Source organism: Paramisgurnus dabryanus, chromosome 10 (assembly GCF_030506205.2).
Source record: "Paramisgurnus dabryanus chromosome 10, PD_genome_1.1, whole genome shotgun sequence".
NCBI classification, from domain to species: domain Eukaryota; kingdom Metazoa; phylum Chordata; class Actinopteri; order Cypriniformes; family Cobitidae; genus Paramisgurnus; species Paramisgurnus dabryanus.
The window spans coordinates 4,912,368-4,930,369 of NC_133346.1; the positions used below are offsets into that span (position 1 = coordinate 4,912,368).

The following is an 18,002-nucleotide window of genomic DNA, read 5'->3' on the forward strand; positions in this document are numbered from 1 at the left end:
AAGTCCATTAACTTGTGTGGACCCACTTAAGTATGGATTAACCAGTTCTTGCCATGAATATAGCCACAGATGCTGGAATGGCGTGAAGAATAAATAAATACAGAAAACACATGTTATGTTTTAATGATTAGGCTATGGAAATACATTTTATCAGTATGTACATATAATAGATTTTGATAAGTAGACAACCATCTTCATGGTCTCACCCAAGGCCAAAGGGTAAGTTATGTATTGCAAGGATAAAAAACATGGCAAGAATCAGCAGTGAAGCAACACAGATAGAAAAAGTTATGTTATAAAGTTGACTTAATTAATTTTTTTTAAAACAGCTACCAGATCCGTGTACTATAGTGGAGTGGATAAAAGACGTTAGCAGATGGACAAATATAAAGTGGCCAGATACATATATATATTATATTAGTGGAACCAAACGCAACAACCAGACATTTTGATGCTGGGAAACCGTTTTGATAAACTTTGAGACCGAGTTGCTAACACGTTAGAACCAATGGGAAATAAAACCACTTCCGTTGCCAAAATGCGCGCGCAGGCTATTTGAATTCGTGGGCTGTAAAATGGTCTAGTCAATAAATAAACTCATTATGCTGTTTTTTACAAGGTTGTTTCTACTAAGATCCATAGTTTCTTTTATTTTATAAATCCTTAGATCAAGGATCTCCAAAACTTTTTGTTTTACTTGTTGATTTTATTTTGCTAAAAAGTTTAACATACATAAAAGAGCCAAGCTAATATAAAAAAATATATAATAAATAAATATTAAAATTGAGGCTATAGTGCGCTTTGGCGGGCAACCTGTTGGAGACCACTGCCTTAGATTTACAACATTAGGTTTACAAGGCATAAATTATAATTATACATTTAATTCCTGCTACAAACAACTATTCCTGCGAGTACAATTTTCATTTTTATTTATTCAAAGAAGAATATTTTTATTTCGAGACACCAAGTCTATAAAAAATACAACAATGGCAAATCAAGTAGCAGCTCACCATTTGTATGCGTATTTTTATTGTTTAACATTTTATTTTTAAACTGTACAATGTTTAAAACAATTTTATTGTAACTATATCATTATATTTTATTCTTTAATTTTGTATTTTTCCATCACAAAACTTTTATTGCCAGCCTTGTTCGCATCTGAAGCGATGACGTCATCAGAAAGCGCAACCGGCACCGCTTTATAAACAAACGTATGGTTGACGTGAGGAGAGATGAGCACGAGCTACTTTCATCCGTTGGTGCAGAAATAACGCAAAATTAACAACTTTCTTTCGACTAATTGACAGCAAGCGCCACTAGTAAGTCCGCAGAATCTCCAACTTTTTAATAACAACAAGCAGTTTTTTATTTATGTGGACACTTGCTGTATAGATAGTGATAGTACAGATATTTACCGTTACGTGCTTTAAATTAGTTTTTGCAGACATATAGTTGATGGAACGCGTTGTTTTCTTTCATTACAAAACTAAAAAATTTTTTGATGTAAACTGAATAATGTAGAAAAGCAGCCAATAAGAGCCCACAACTCTTTTAAACTGTTTAAAATGCATCTCACGGTGAGACCTCGAGAAGCTGAATGATACATTCAGTTTCTCGTTTGGTTTGTATTGACCAAGCTGTTTATTATGCGCCACTATCCGCTGTTAAATCATTCAAGGACCTGATGGTGGATTGCTGTTTGTGTGTGGTTGTTTTTATAGATATGCCGAGCAGCTGTAAGGAGTGTGGCTCATCTAATGTTATACAGGATGACCTGTACTCTCAGATACAATGGGTATGTGAGGACTGTGGGTCTGTGATTGAAGAGGGACATCTGACCACCACACTTAGCGATGAGACCCAGAGTAGAGGTAACCCGTCACAATGCATATCAGTTTCGCCTCATCCTAACTCGCATCGTTTCGCATTTCAAATCTGCTTTTTTCCTCTTTTGTTTAGCTGTGCCCTTTCATGCTACCACGGAGGCGATTAAGACTCCATGCAGAAATCTAATAGCAGGTAAAGACAAGAAGTTGACATGTTTACTAGTAACCTTGCTTAGTATGTATTAATTCTCCAGTTGCCCAGCCTGGTGCTACCAACACCCATGTCATGGGTTCAATACTCTGGGAATGCATGTGCTGAATCACTTTGGATAAAATGGAAATGTTTTTTCTTTCTTAGGCTTCTCGCGTGTCCGTGCCCTTTGTCGTATTCTGAGATTATCCAGAGACATGGAATCTGAAGCGGTTAGTCTCTTTGAGCGTGCTTACAACCACTCCAACTTCCTTCATGTGACCTTGGAGAAGAAGGAGATCTTGGGAGGATGCTGCATACTGTTCGTCTGTAGGCAGAGCAACTGGCCTGTTGCTATGGGAACCATTAGCAACCTATTAGGGGCGACCACAAATTTACTGGGTGCAGTTTATCAAGAATTTACCAAGAGTCTGAACATCGAAGCCCCAACCAAAGGCATCATAGATCTGGTGGAAAGCTTCTGTTACGAGTATGTCTCATTTGGTCTCAACATTTTGTCATTAATAATTACTCATCCTTGTCTTGTCACAATGCAGATTGTTTAACAGAGACCATTGGTCACCATTCACTTTCATTGCATATTTTTATACAATAAGCAAAAATGTGCATTAAGTGTGAATATTCTCCCAAACATCTCTTTTTGTGTTCCATGCTTGTGTTTTGTTAAATTGCGTATTAGTAAGAGTTAACTTGTTTTAACATGACATCCCTGGATTTTTTAGGTTCAAGCTGGGTCCTACACAGGTGGATGAGGTGTTCGCTGAAACTCCCCAGCGATTGGTGGACAGAACATCTGCATTAATTGAATTGGCTGCAGAAGTCTGGATAGTGACTGGACGGCAACCTCTGCCCCTCCTTATGGCAGCAGTGTACGTGGCCTGGCAGTCTCTAAAGCCTATGGTAAGTGACATGGCCGTTGATAATAATTTGTTAAACAGGACATTTTTGAACTCTAATTATGAGATTAGGAATATCAAAGTTTGATTTCAGTCTTAGACATGACCTTACTCAGTCAATATTACAGATATCAAGGTTATATTTTTACAGAATGTTCTTTACAAAAAAACTTATCTCACGCTAAATTTGCTCGATGAGGTTGAAGTCCGGACTTTGAGGGGGCCAGTAAGGAAAATGACCTAAATCCCTGTATGATGGCCACCACTTTATCTACAAAGTTATCATTATGCTCTATAATCCATAGACTAGAGCCATCATACCAAATATTAAGTTAAAAGTGATATTTGTTGTGCTGTTTATAAATAATGTTTTGGAGGCAAAAAATGTCAATATTTTCAGATCTGTCTGGTGTTTTTATAATTTTTGCCACCACTGTATATCATTGATCATGTTTGATCATTATAAAATCATAATGGTTGATTAATAGATTTTACATTGAAGTTTTTAAATGTTTTATAACTTTCTGTGAACCAGCTGCATGGTAAATTCTAAACATCCTAAAGTAAAAAACATCATAACATAATAATAGAAAATAATATCCTAAACAAAACTAAATAATATAATGTAAATAACAAATAATTATTGGAGTTATAAATGGCAAAGGACATGCCAACTTATCAATTTTAAAGGGGATATTTCATAATACTTTTTTAAGATGTAAAATAAATCTTTGGTGTCCCCAGAGTACGCATGTAAAGTTTTAGCTCAAAAAACCATATAGATAATTTATTATAGCATGTTAAAATTGCCACTTTGTATGTGTGAGCACGTTTTTGGGTGTTTCCTTTTAAATTCAAATGAGCTGATCTCTGCACTAAATGGCAGTGTCGTGGTTGGATCGTGCAGATCAAGGGGTGGTATTATCCCCTTCTGACATCACAATGGGAGCCAAATTTAATGACCTATTTTTCACATGCTTGCAGAGAATGGTTTACCAAAACTAAGTTACCGGGTTGATCTTTATCACATTTTCTAGGTTGATAGAAGCACTGGGGACCCAATTATAGCACTTAAACATGGTCAGATAAAGTCAGATTTTCATGATATGTATATATAATTGATATACTATAATATATTTTAAGCGGTATAACAATGACTCCATGTCTAATCACTGGCATTGTGAATGCATTTTAAAGACAATGCAGTTTTGAAAATGATTTCCAAAGCCCCATTATGTCACATCTGATGATCTTGAAGTAATTCAGGTTAGCTTTAGAAATAGCTAATTTAATAACTCCAATGTTTATTTGCCAAATCAGATAAAATCAGTTGATAAAAAATGAAAACAACTTAAATGAATTAACTGAGCTCCCTCCACTCCATCATACAGCATTTTATACTTTTGATCAGATGGAGACATTGCATTAAACAGGATGTTATGTAAACTTGGATTTGCCTTGATGTCTTGACTGACAAGTTAGCATTTTTAATTAGATAAGCACGCTTACATTTGTGGTAATAAACAAATGTGCAGGAATGAGCGACATGCATGTGATCTTTATTCACAGTATGAATATTTATATGAATAAATACTTAAAAATTTACATTCATGCAGGTGGCAGATGCTTATATCCAAAGCAACTTGCAGTGCGTTACAAGTGATAGATTTTCTCATATTACGTGTTCCCTAAAATTGAACCCACAACTTTTTTGTGCTGCTTAAGCAATGCTGTACTAAGCTACAGGAACACTTTCCATTTTACACTGCAAAAAATAATTTTCAAGAACAAAAATCTTAGTATTTTTGTCTTGTTTTCAGTAAAAATATTAAAAAATTCTTAAATTTAAGATGCTTTTTCCTGATGAGCAAAACGGCCCAAGAAAATAAGCCTAGTTTTTAGACCAAAAATATCAAATTTAAGTGATTTTGTGTAAAAAAAATCTGCCAATGGGGTAAGCAAAAACATCTTGAACATTTTTCTTAAACAATAAATTCAAGAAAATTTCGAGACAAATTTGCTTACCCCATTGGCAGATTTTTTTTGCTTGTTTTATGCACAAAATCACTTAAATTTGATATTTTTGGTCTAAAAACTAGACTTATTTTCTTGGGTCGTTTTGCTCATGAAGAAAAAGCATCTTAATTTAAGAATGTTTAGATATTTTTACTGAAAACAAGACAAAAATACTAAGAATTTTTTTTCTTGAAAATAATTTTTTGCAGTGTATGCATTTACAGTCTGTAATAATCCCTAATAAATTGCATCATTAACTAAACTATGCATCACAAGGTGCCTAATAAACCCCTCAATATTGGGATATTGCTCATCTTGACTTATCATGGACACATCTTTATTATCATGTTTGTGGTTCAACTGAAGATGTCCAAAAATAACGTGATGTGATGACATGAATCCATTTTGGGACACATGAGAAGGACACATCAAGGGTTTATATCACCAGAAGAATCATTTAATATTCCTGTTTATGAATCTTTCATAGGCCCGCATGAAATACGCTTTCAACGTGTTCTGCAAGATTGGAAAAGCGCCCGAACAGTCATGGCGCAGAAGCAAAGAGACGGTCCTGAAGCGGGTGAACGAACTCCGGGACGTGTTGTGCAAATTGGGGCGAGAGCTGCCCTGGCTAAGGGGGGAGAGTGTGGAGCCCAGCACTGTGGCCAAGCTGGTGGACGACATCTTGAAGAATCGTCAGGCGCTCCTCCTGAGGGCGGTTTGGCACTACGAGCAACAGCTGCAAAATGAGCTCTCGGAGGCCCAAACTACACAAGACCTCTGCACTGAGCCATCAGGAAAACTTAAAACTGATTCAAACCCGGTTACGGATCCCGGGCACGTAAGCTCTGATCAGGTGAAGGTTGAGTGCGAGATTTTTCCCGGGAAAGAGAACTCGGACTGTGAACTTCCAGCAACCCACTGGGGTAAAAGGCACTTGTTTTTACCTCCCTGTGTGAAGAGTCGCAAACGGCAGAGGGAGGACGTGCCGCAGCTGGAAGTGACTGGAGATGAGGACATATCCGACAGCGAGATCGAATCTTACATTCGCTCAAAGGATGAGATTAAACTGTATTTAAAGGCTCAGAAGGAGCTGAAGGAGGCGTAGCTATGTATAAATGGCAAACTAAAGCTGTATGTTGTTGATGACTTTAATTTTTTTTGAAGACCATTAAAAAGGGTTATGGCACTTAATGCATTCACACAAGTTTTGTTAATATGTTAATAAACACCCGTTGTATTTGATTCAGATCTTTTTTTTACTAATATATATATATTTTTTTATTAAAACAAGTTATTTAAAGTTGGATATGTGATTTAGATTTACTATTAAAAAAGTTTTTCAGGCAGTTATTTATTTTCTTAGTTTGATCCTGAGGTTTAAAAGCATGCATTACTCAAATCGATTGTCACATTTTATTTGTCTCAACTGCTGCAACTAAATTCCCAGTGTAGATATATTTTATTTGCATTTGTTTTCCTGTTCACATTGTTCTTGTGTTTATTTCCCAAGCTTCGATTTTCATAACACCAAGTCCCTAACATTGTGATGTCATCATTAGTATGCACCCTTTTCATTTCGGTCGTTACTTGAAGCTATTGAAACACATTGCAAGGTTGTTCAGCAGGTATGTGACATTGACAATCCAATTTAACGTCCCAATAATGAGAGCTTATTTTTCTGTCGTGTTTTTATCCGAACCTGCTTTGAATAAATCTTTCTTCAAATATAATGTCTGCTGTATCTTACACTTGCAATGTATGAATGTCATTACATCATAAAGTATCACCTAAAAGCAAACCTTAGACTTTGCAGAAGGGAACTTCATTCATTGGTAAAAAAAATTAACATTTGACTATTATGATAATGACCACCGTGTCCACATCAACAGGCCGAGGAGGTTAACTCTTGCCTACAATTGTTGTATTTGTTGTAGTCCAAGAAAAGAGATTTACGTTGGAAATTATAACTCGCGTCATTGTTTACTTTGGAATTTGTACTTTTTGCATATCATTAACGTACTAATACACACACCATAGGTGTGAGTAAATTTAAAGAGCATCAATGGTCCGATTCACAATTTTAGATTTCCTTTGGTGTGTAATTGTGTATTAGTAGACCACCGAACACATTGTATTATACCAAATACACAAAATAACATTGTTTTTTAGCAATGAAATAGGTGCTCTTTAATGCTAAACTGTAAACATAAGTTACAAAATAGAAAACACACCATGTCATAACAGACTTTATTTTTTGTTAAATAGCATGCAGCAGTTTAAATAGATCTTTGCGATATCTTTCCCTTTTTTTGATGAGATTAAATGTTCTCTTTAAAGCCCAGATGAGTCTGAGTCCGTACAATTTCAGTGTCTGCACATTTTCAAGTCTTGTAATGTCCTCTTCGCTTTCTACATCGCACACTTTTTGATCATATTTCAGTGATTATAATATTGCATTGCACATTCATATTGCTGTCGTCCATGAAATTATGTCAGGTGATTTATGTCAAAAGAATAAAGAAGTTTGAGAATGAAAAAGCATTGGACCACAAAACCAAAAGTCAAAAATTGCACAGGTATATTTGTAGCAATAGCCAACAATACATTCACTGAAAAACTTTTTCATTCAATTTACTCAATTTCTTTAAGGTAAGTGGTCGCAATCAATTTATTTAAGCTACATTAAAAAAAAAACCTTTTGTTTAAATGTAGCTTAAATAAATTGATTGCAACCACTTACCTTAAAAAATTAAGTAAATTGAATGAATCATTTTTTCAGTGTTGTATGGGTCAATTATCGATATTTTTTTATGATAAAAATGATTAGGAACTAAAGATCATGTTCCATTAAAATATTTTGTAAATTTCCTAAAAAAAAGATTTATCATTAGTAATATGTGTTGCTAAAGACTTTTTTTGAACAACTTTAAAGGTGATTTTATCAATATTTGGATATTTTGCACCCTCAGATTCCAGATTTTCAAATATGTATCTATCCTAACAAACCATACATCAATGGAAAGCTTATTTATTCAGATTATGCAAAAACTTCAATTTTTTAAAACTTTCTTTTGATTGGTTTTGTGGTCCAGGGTCACAGCTTAAACATCCACTTCAATCAACCTAAAGTAAATCTAACCTTATTTTCTTAACATATATTACTTCCTACCATTAGGAAGTACTGAGCACAGCCCATGGGAGTTAGCACTAGCTAGAAAGCCCCTTCTGGTTGATGCCGTATAGTATTTTGCTGCCAAAATGTCTGTGCCCATGAGCAAAAAGTATGATTTTCATTGAGATATACAGGAAAAATGCTTGTGAATAACTTCATAATAATGATAATGTGCCACATATTTGTGTAAGCTTGAATCCATCCATTATTTACATTTTGTGGATCCTTCATAAATATTAAATGCTTCTCTCTAAAGTTCACAGTACCACGCTGGCTGTCGCGCATTGGTTGGCAGATATGCCGATGCGACGATGACAGGTGAACATCTTGCGCAGTTCGGATCGAAAACGGTCGTGCAGCCAAGCGTACAGGAATGGGTTGCAGCAGGACGAACTCATTGCGCACAGGTGGCACAACAGCTGGATCACCAAGAAGTGACGCTTGTCGATGAGGTGGATATCGATGTCGCGCAGCACGTTGAACACGTGGATGGGCAGCCAGCAGACTCCAAACGCCGCCACTACCAGAGCCACCAGCCTGAAGATCTTGCGCTTGCGAGCACGCTGGGCTTCGGCCTGATCTCGCGTGCGGTGTCCGGGGGCCACGCAGTTGCGTAGCTTGACGGAGATGCACAGGTAAGAGACGCAGACGGCGGACAGAGGGAGGATGTAGGTGAGGAGCAGTGTGCTGTAGGCGTAGATCAGTCGCTGGGTCTCCTGGCCCAACCAAAACTCCTCACAGATGGTAAGGCCTTCCTCTCTGAACTCTACGTGATAGGTGTGGGCCACGGCGGGTGCTACCAGCACGCAAGACAGCAGCCAGATGCCAGACAGCACATAGGCACAAGCCTGCATTGAGATGCGCTTCTTCAAAGGGTGCACCGTGGCATAGTACCTGCAGAAATGGGAGAATTTGCCATCTGTTAGTGATGCATGCACAAAGAAATGGTTCTTTTGTAAGAACTGTAAGCTGACTGTAAGGTTCTTTGGAGAACCAAAATGGTTCTTCTATGGCATCATCATGGAGATGACAGTTCTGACAGTTCACATGATCCAGTGCTATACTTATTATAACCAGTGTTTCCAGTTGAAAAAAGGCAATCATTACCCACTGACACAAGATGGTTTACTATACGTGTGACAAAAAAAAAACTAGTAATGTGTGACAGTACACAATACTTTGATTTCTAGAACATTTATATTTATTTCATGAAAAAGCTGGCACGCTTTGTCGAAGCACCACAAAAATACTTTACATTGCAAAAAATGACTTTCGTACTTAGCATTTTTGTCTTGTTTTCAGTACAAATATCTAAAAATTCTTTAGACAAAATGTATCAAATGTAAGTGAATTTGTGAATAAAACAAGAAAAAACATTTTCTTGAATTTTTCTTGAATTTAGAGTTTAAGAAAAATTTTCAAGATTTTTTGCTTACCTCATTGACAGATTTTTTTTTGCTTGTTTTATGCACAAATTCACTTAAATTTGTTATTTTTTGTCTTAAAACTAGACTTTTTTTCTTGGGTTATTTTAATCATTAAGAAAATGCATCTTGACTTGAGAATTTTTAGATATTTGTGCTTAAAACAAGACAAAAATGCTAAGTACGAAAGTCATTTTTTGCAGTGTGGGCTTGACATTGCTACCACACTGCAAAAAATTATTTTCAAGAAAAAAATTCTTAGTATTTTTGTCTTGTTTTCAGTAAAAATATCAAAAAATTCTTAAATTAAGATTCTTTTTCTTGATGAGCAAAACGACCCAAGCAAATAAGTCTAGTTTTTAGACCAAAAATATCAAATGCATAAAACAAGCAAAAAAAATCTAAAACACTAAATTCAAGAAAAATTCAAGAAAAATTTGCTTACCCCATTGACAGATTTTTTTTGCTTGTTTTATGCACAAAATCACTTAAATTTGATATTTTTGGTCTAAAAACTAGACTTATTTTCTTGGGTCATTTTGCTCATCAAGAAAAAGCATCTTAATTTAAGAATTTTTAGATATTTTTACCGAAAACAAGACAAAAATACTAATAATTTTTTTCTTGGAAATAATTTTTTGCAGTGCACACTGCAAAAAATGACTTTCTTACTTAGTATTTTGTCTTGTTATCAGTAAAAATATCGAAAAATTCTTAAATTAGGTGTCTTTTCTTGATGGACAAAATGACCAAAATAAGTGTAGTTTTAAGACAAAAAATCTAAAATGTATGCAAATGTGCTTAAAACAAGCAAAAAAATCTATCAATGGATTAAGAAAAATGTTCTTGAATTAAGTGTTTATGAAAAACTTCTTTCAATAATTTTTTGCTTGTTTTAAGCACTAATTTACTTAAAGTTTAAATCTTTTGTCTAAAAACTAAACTTATTTTCTTAGGTCATCAAGAAAATATATCTAAATTAAAAAAATCTGTTATTTTTACTGAAAACAAGACAAAAAAGTAAGAAAGTCATTTTTTGCAGCGTCTTTGTGCTCTCTGAGCAAACAGTTTAGAAAGATGAAAGATGGTTCATCAATAATAATATTATAAAAAAGCTAGAAAGAAAGTGCAGCGCGTGGTCATGACTTTCAAAAGTGCCAGTTGTTATCGCCGGAGGCGCACTTTAAAATTCACAAGGGCCGTTATAGCTGACTGACTCTGATCACGGCCGTTCTCCGATCGACTCGGGTTCAGGCCTGGCACCCGGAGTAATTAAACTCAAACTGACCCAACTCCTTCTGACCATTTAAAATATAGACCCAGAATCTTACGTGACTCAGTGAAGACCTCTAATGCATACAACTCAGCTCAAATTCAGAAACAAGGAAGGATACATGTTACAGACAAACACCCAATTCTGGAGCTAGTATTGGAATTCTTCGAGAAACAGAAAGCACACGAACACACAACAAACTCCTTGAGAGACACAACGTGGTTGCATGCAAAATGTCATTATCAAAGAGTGTCATTATCACAGAAGAACAAAATTTGATGCCAGATATACTTGGGCGGTTGACGGTTGTTATTATACCTGGGCACTGATAACATAAATCAAAGCCAACTTTCATATTTCTGTGAAATTCTGCAGATTTTCAGACATCAAACACAGATGAATGTCTCTCATGACAACACATCAGCGCCACATTTTAACCTAACATCAAAGGACAAATATTAATTTAGCATAAAGCAAATAAAAGCTTTTTGAAAACAAAAGTTTTTTTTACACATTTTCACCCACAAATACCCCATTGTCATTTGCATGGTTCCTTATTGTGTTTCTTAATAACTTTATTTTTGTTTTAAAGTTTTAAAATAAAATAACCAAGGATGCATCAGTTTATCTGACTATAATCGGTATAGGCAGTCAGATAAAAGCATGTTTTTTCACTGTCGGACATCAGCTTATTTTTTAAAAACACCTAATGATCAGGCACATTATATCCTGGCAAAAAAGCGTCAGAAAAACGCATCAAAACTTACGTTGTGGGATTGAATTGGGCAACAATGACAGCAGAATTGCCGTTTGTACGCTATGCACTTCTAAGATTTCCTGGCCTTTAGGGGACCATACGTGCCATTCTTCCCGGACGCATCCCGTCCAGGATTTTGTGTTCGTCTTCCGGAAGTCGTATTTGTCGACCGCATACGTCATTGAGGATTATTATAATTATTACAGAAAAGCAACCGTTACATTTTAAGGTAAGAATGAAACGACGATTGTATATCTTATGTTTTTAACTGAATGGCGTACAGTATGCGGTCAACAAATACGACTTCCGGAAGACGCACCGAAATCCTGGACGGGATGCGTCCGGGAAGAATGGCACGTATGGTCACCCTACTTTAACAATTTGAAATAAGGAGTAAAAAACACATCTAGATCCCTGACATGACTTCTAACCTTCTTATATGTGAAAAATGTTGGTTAAGAAAAAGTTTCCATTCACATCTATGGCTTTGTGAAATTCAGTGAGATGCAAATGCAAGAAATCAGTCGGACTGCTATTGTTAGCAAACATCAAAGCACTATAGGAAATGATGTCAACAGTGACACTTTTCTTTAACTAACACCCTCACCTTCCTCATCATACCTTTAATGACCTTCAAAATCCTCCAATATAAAACAAACGCTCGCACAAAGCAGACATCCGTGGACCTTTATCAAAAGAACAACATTTCTATTTATATTCTGAGCTCCAGAGGGTCTTTTCATCTCAAGTGACCAGTGCCACTTTAACCACACTAGGCTGGCGTGTATAAGCACAGCATCTGATGAGCCACTCGAGAGATCATTAGCAAAGTTGGATGGTTATGCTCACCTGTCCACGGCGATGGCCGTTAGAGTGAAAACCGACACGTATACGGTGACCGGCTGGATCAGGTACACCAGGTAGCACATGAAACGCCCGAACCGCCAGCCGTGTGGACTGAAGGCGTAGGCCAGCGTAAAGGGGACGCAGGTCACGCACATCAGCATGTCCGAAAAGGCCAGGTTGCCGATGAAGAAGTTGGTGACGTTATGCATCTTTCTCGTGCGGCAGATGACGTAGATCAGAAGGTAGTTGCCGAAGACGCCCACCAGCACCACGAGAACGTAGCAGGGTATTATGAGTGGTTTGAAGGTCTGCAGCAGAGCTACGTCTGCAAATGGGTGATTGTGAGGGGCCGTGGTGTTTTGGACCACCATCACTTCGTAGACGTGGCCTTCAGGAGGCTCGGTTTCACCCAGCCAACCAGAACTCTCCATTCTCTAGATGCAACTTCTCCAAAGTCTCCCCCTGCTGGAAAAACCACAAGATTGTTACTAAACAACTGACTTCCTGGATGGAGACTACATTAGTGTTTGATAGCCGACTTTAACTTGCATTATAATTGACAGCTTATTTATTATTATTTTTATTTTTATTGAAAAACTATCAATACCACGGTCCAAAAATACAGAGCCCCTAAGAAGACATGAGCAAAAATTAAATAAAGTTTAGTTTTGCGTGCGCACGTGAAACTACCGCGTGCGCACGTGAAACTACCGCGTGCGCACGTGAAACTATCGCGTGCGCACGTGAAACTTTCGCGAGGGCATGCAAAACGTAACTTTAAAAAAAAAATCTGCACATGAAGGTTTCACGTGAGCACATGAAAGTTCCACGTGAGCACGCAGAAGTTTCACGTGAGCACATGAACTAAACTTTAGTTTTTTTTACTCCAATGTCACCTTAGACTTATATGGTAGCACAAATATTCGTATTTATAAAGCTTGCACAGTTTACTTACATTTTTTTATCTTAAAGGGGACTGAGAAATGAGTTTATACATAATTTCTGTTTAATAGGTAAGCAAATTTAAGTCTAAATACTCTCTAAAAAACCTGCGTAAGTATCCCTTAAGTATATATTTTGAATTCAAATGTTTTTTCCCTTTTCTACATGTAAGTGACCTGCACTTAATACTGTTTTGTACTGTTGAAACGTTTAAACCATCTTATTGCAGCATGCAAGCATTTTAAAACACAGCAGCATGTACCATTCTTTAGTTAATGGTCCTTCACTTTTAGAGGAAGGAAGTGATGAATGGCAGGATGTGAATGTAGCTGCACTTAAATGATGTTAAAAATGACATTTGCATTCAACCTGACAGTCATTTCGCATTTTGTCAATTGGAATTTGTATTGTAATCTTTGTAAGTTTGATTTTAAAAATGTATAATTTCACAGTTTGTTCATAAAATGGACTTTCTAAGGTGAAATTTCCTTCAGAACTTTGTGAATTTTAACAATTTTTGGAATTAATTAAAAAATGACTGATCTGACAAATTTATAAGAAAGTACAGTACAATTATTTATAGCAGATTTATTAAATATTCATCATTAATTCTTCACTCAACTTTCTTAAGACCTCACTCACTTTATACCTCCTAGAGGATGGGATTTATGTATTTTTGAGCCATATGTCTAATTTAAATTAACTTAATTGCATTGCAAAACAGTTTTAGTGGCTATAGCGTAGCCTTAAAGATCTATACAGTGATGTGATGGAGTAATTATGTTCTTTATGCTCCGGCTGAGTCCTACAACACCATAAATCTATCCACTATCTACCCGTCATGGTAAATTAACCTCTGGACCAACAACACAGTATAGGGCTGATAAACAAACTTCTCCATTCACAATCCAAGTTGCATAGTGCAAGTTTCTCAAATGCACCAATTTCACATATGTGACCCTGGACCACAAAACCAGCCTGAAGGGTCTTTTTTAAAATTGAATAAGCTTTCCATTAATGTATGGTTTGCTAGGATATGACAAAATTAAGCAGAGATACAACTATTTTAAAAACTGAAATCTGAGTTTGGCAAAAACTCAAAATATTAAGAACATTCGCAAGAAATTATTAAGAAATTTTAAGTTTTGACCTGTGATAAGTTGACCATAACAAATTATGTTGATTTGACGAAAATGCTGCAAAAATGTCAACTTATTAGCAACATATTACTAATTATAAATATTATATATATATATATATATATATATATGGTAGAAAATGTACAAACTATATATATATATATATATATATATATATATATATATATATATATATATATATATATATATATATATATATATATATGTGTGTATATATATATGTGTGTATATATATATATATATATATATATATATATATATATATATATATATATATATATATATATATACATATATATATATATATATATAATTCTACAGATAAGAACATTAATGACTGATGTTTATTGTATTTCTTTATTCAATAAAGCATGTATTTTCATTTAATAAAATCTCTTTTTTTATGTAATCTATTTTCCTTTACCTTGTAAAGCATAGATGCCTTTATCACTTTGATGTGACCCTTAATAACATTTAATGTAAATAATGCAAGTTCTTGCTCCTTAGCCATATCTGAATGAATGAATGAATGAATGAATGAATGAATGAATGAATGAATGAACTTTAACTCCCCTAAGTCTGTTTGAGGTAGAAATAAGACATTTATAAGTTAAATATACATTTATTAACATTTGATTATGTTTCAAAACATATATGCACTGTACTATAGTATTCATAAATATCCATACATGATATAATTGCCACGTTTTCATTTACTCAGGATATGTTTTGAATTTTAATATATGTGTGGACACGTACAATAAACTCTTGGCATCAAGAAGCAATTGAGGATCTCCAAGCCCGTTAAGTCCCATGAATTAAAACAATTTATAACCACTAACTATTTATTCGCGCCATTAAGCGCGCTATTAGCCTGGGTTTTCTCATTACATTGAACATTAAAAGAAGCATTAAAAGAAACGATTTATGTCAGTAAGAAACAATGGAAAAGATAATGTTAACAATTTTAAATGCAACATATAAAACATGTGACAACAAAATATCAGTATCGCAATTACTCAGAAGTATTTTTTGTAATGTAACATTTTGCTGCAAAACAAACACTACAAAACTTGCAGAATTTTTTTTATACATATTTTGCAGATAAAGTAAAACAGCTTTTTACCTCAGAGAAATATTCCTGCTTCTAAGTCCAAATGCTCGATGCACTGTGCGAGGTGCGCGCGCCGCCGTCTCCTCTCCACACAGCCCGTCGGGAGCGCGCACGGGCAGCATTGCGCTCGCTTTCCTCTCTGTGAAAAACAAGCAAAACAACCGCACAAATCAGTGCGAGACTGAATGTGCTGTAGTTTCACCATTGTCCCTCGCTCACGTCCACACTCGAGCTACTGTCACCTTGTTTTGTAAAGAATATGAGGGGCATGCGCTGCAATTCATCTCATCCTGGTACTTCATCTTTCATAGTCCCGTCATGTGTCGATAGGGTTGATGTGAGGTCAGTTTACAAAGAGCGTTTTTTTTTTATCTATTTCACTTTTGTTTTTAAATTGACTAATACTGGATAAATAGGAAACTGTGAGTTTGAAGTTAACTCTATGTTTTTTTTGAGATGGAAAGGTTTGTTGACGTTGTTTAAAAAGAAATCAAAGTTTGAGTTCAGCTGGTCCAAATTGTGTCCATCTACATGCTTGTAGACGTAAAAAAAACTTTGGTCGGTTGCCGCGTGTCAGCCGCGCCGCCATATTGGGCAGGGCAGGAACACATTTCGGCGAGGAGCTAGGGATTTTTCCGGATGAAAGCATAATAACATTTATATTTCTCAACCCATTTAGGTTTACGATCTAGCTACGTGAAGTACAAAAACATTTTGTTTCGCTAATTCACTTTTTAGAGGAAGTTTTTCCCTCACTAATATGGCGGCGCCGTTAGCTTAAGATTCAGTAACCAATGCTTGTGTGCCTGCACGTTTATTAGATTAGACTCAAACGCGAAAAATTCTTGCTTTATTAAAATGTAAATATAATATATACACAGGAAAGATATCTGGTCAAGCAATTTTTGGGTGTCTTTGAGTGTCTCCCAAGACATTTGAAAAACATAGCGGCCTAGAGGTCATATCAAGGCAATTTATTGTCCCTAATTTTGTACTAAATAGTTTTAGATAATATTACTTTCATTGCCCGAGGTTAACTTAAGTAGCATAAAAATCACCAAACATTAGCCCATTTGTTATAATGAACCAATTATTGGCATGCATGACCTTACACAGCCAATATTAAAGATCTCAAAGTTATATTTTCACAGAATGTTTACAAACAATAACGTTGGGTGGGTTTTACAGGGTCACAAATATTGAAACACATAAACAAAACAACTGATAAGAAAAAACTTTTAATAGCCCTGTGCATTACAGTTGGCTATTTAATTGGCTTTTTGCATATCGAAACTTTTGTCTTGAGGGGGAATCATTATGGTCATGACATCATCAGCGAGTCTTGTTATTGTAAATTTAATTACTAGCAAATTGTTCTGCACATTGTCAGAATAATGCAAGGGACGAGCATTTACATTTGCAAGTGAGTCTGAATCATCAACAACCCTCTTACTGCTTTTATCACATTCACAACAGAGGCACATTTTCCATTTTATGTTAGGCGTAGTATTATTTTATTTAAGACATGTATCTTTGTACCAAATTGCCTATTACGTTCTCTTGATTCTTATTCTGATTCATGGTCTCTTTTATGATTTGTTTATATGACACACACATGCTATTAATATTTTTGCATATTTGTCACTGTTATGCAGTTACCATAATATTTGTCACTGCTGTGCTTACTGATTTTTTTCTATGTTTAAGAAATTGTCGTTATGGCTTTTGTCTATTTCCTTTTTCAAATGAATAATACAAGTTGCAAATATTTAAATTATGCTTTTCAAACCTGCTCCCAGTGAAGGACAGGCTGTCCAGTAATACTCTATATACCTCTGGTTAGGGTTGATTAAGTTTCATTTACAGTAATGCAATATGTCGAGATGTATTTCCATAATAGTCATGCTTCTTCCCTGCAGTGCTACGCTATATGTGTCCCTTATACAGTTGCCATTGTATTTGCATAAGGAGCTTCTGCTTGCCCCTCATTTACAACAATATGATATCATCTCCTTTTAATTCACATAGGCAGACTTGCATATGCTTTAGCTGTTATATTTCACCTTTTACAGTATGATAGACATTCTGGGCTGATATACCAGGGAGCCCGGGGAGGTGGGTGACTTTTCCGCCTTACAAATATTTGAGAGAATAAACTAATTGACATTTATCATTGTTATTGAATAAATTTGACTGCGCCCTTTAATTAAGATTTATTTGATCCAGTTCCAGTGGCTTTCATTCGATGAAGGCAATTGCAGTTCTGCTGTTAAACAACTGCCTGTCTGGTAACAGCAGATGTGAATATTCTGCTTCGTATAAGCACCTATTTTTCCCTGTGAAACATGACGTATTATTTTCT

The 18,002-nt window shown here is 35.5% G+C and overlaps 2 protein-coding genes across 2 annotated transcripts; one reads left to right on the forward strand and one right to left on the reverse strand.

Moving 5' to 3' along the window:
• The first annotated feature begins 1,168 nt into the window (after positions 1–1,168).
• brf2 (BRF2 general transcription factor IIIB subunit) lies at positions 1,169–6,640 on the forward strand. The gene is made up of 6 exons (XM_065261571.2): positions 1,169–1,319; positions 1,722–1,871; positions 1,960–2,019; positions 2,185–2,506; positions 2,760–2,937; positions 5,437–6,640. The coding sequence occupies exons 2-6, from the start codon at positions 1,724–1,726 to the stop codon at positions 6,055–6,057; spliced, it is 1,329 nt and encodes a 442-aa protein (XP_065117643.1). The 5' UTR covers positions 1,169–1,319; positions 1,722–1,723; the 3' UTR covers positions 6,058–6,640.
• A 1,053-nt stretch (positions 6,641–7,693) lies between these two features.
• prlhr2b (prolactin releasing hormone receptor 2b) lies at positions 7,694–15,912 on the reverse strand. Its single transcript, XM_065257636.2, has 3 exons — positions 15,653–15,912; positions 12,428–12,889; positions 7,694–9,018 (listed from the first exon to the last, which is right to left on the reverse strand). Exons 2-3 carry the CDS (start codon positions 12,853–12,855, stop codon positions 8,382–8,384), a joined length of 1,065 nt encoding a protein of 354 aa, XP_065113708.1. The 5' UTR covers positions 12,856–12,889; positions 15,653–15,912; the 3' UTR covers positions 7,694–8,381.
• Between the last annotated feature and the right edge of the window lie 2,090 nt (positions 15,913–18,002).

Coding starts and splice junctions, on each gene's coding strand:
- brf2 (XM_065261571.2), top strand. CDS start 1,724: ATGCCGAGCAGCTGTAAGGAGTGTGGCTCATCTAATGTTATACAGGAT. Junction 2,020..2,184: donor ATGCAGAAATCTAATAGCAG/GTAAAGACAAGA, acceptor TTTCTTTCTTAG/GCTTCTCGCGTGTCCGTGCC. Junction 2,507..2,759: donor GTGGAAAGCTTCTGTTACGA/GTATGTCTCATT, acceptor TGGATTTTTTAG/GTTCAAGCTGGGTCCTACAC.
- prlhr2b (XM_065257636.2), bottom strand. CDS start 12,855: ATGGAGAGTTCTGGTTGGCTGGGTGAAACCGAGCCTCCTGAAGGCCAC. Junction 9,019..12,427: donor ACGGCCATCGCCGTGGACAG/GTGAGCATAACC, acceptor CCATTTCTGCAG/GTACTATGCCACGGTGCACC.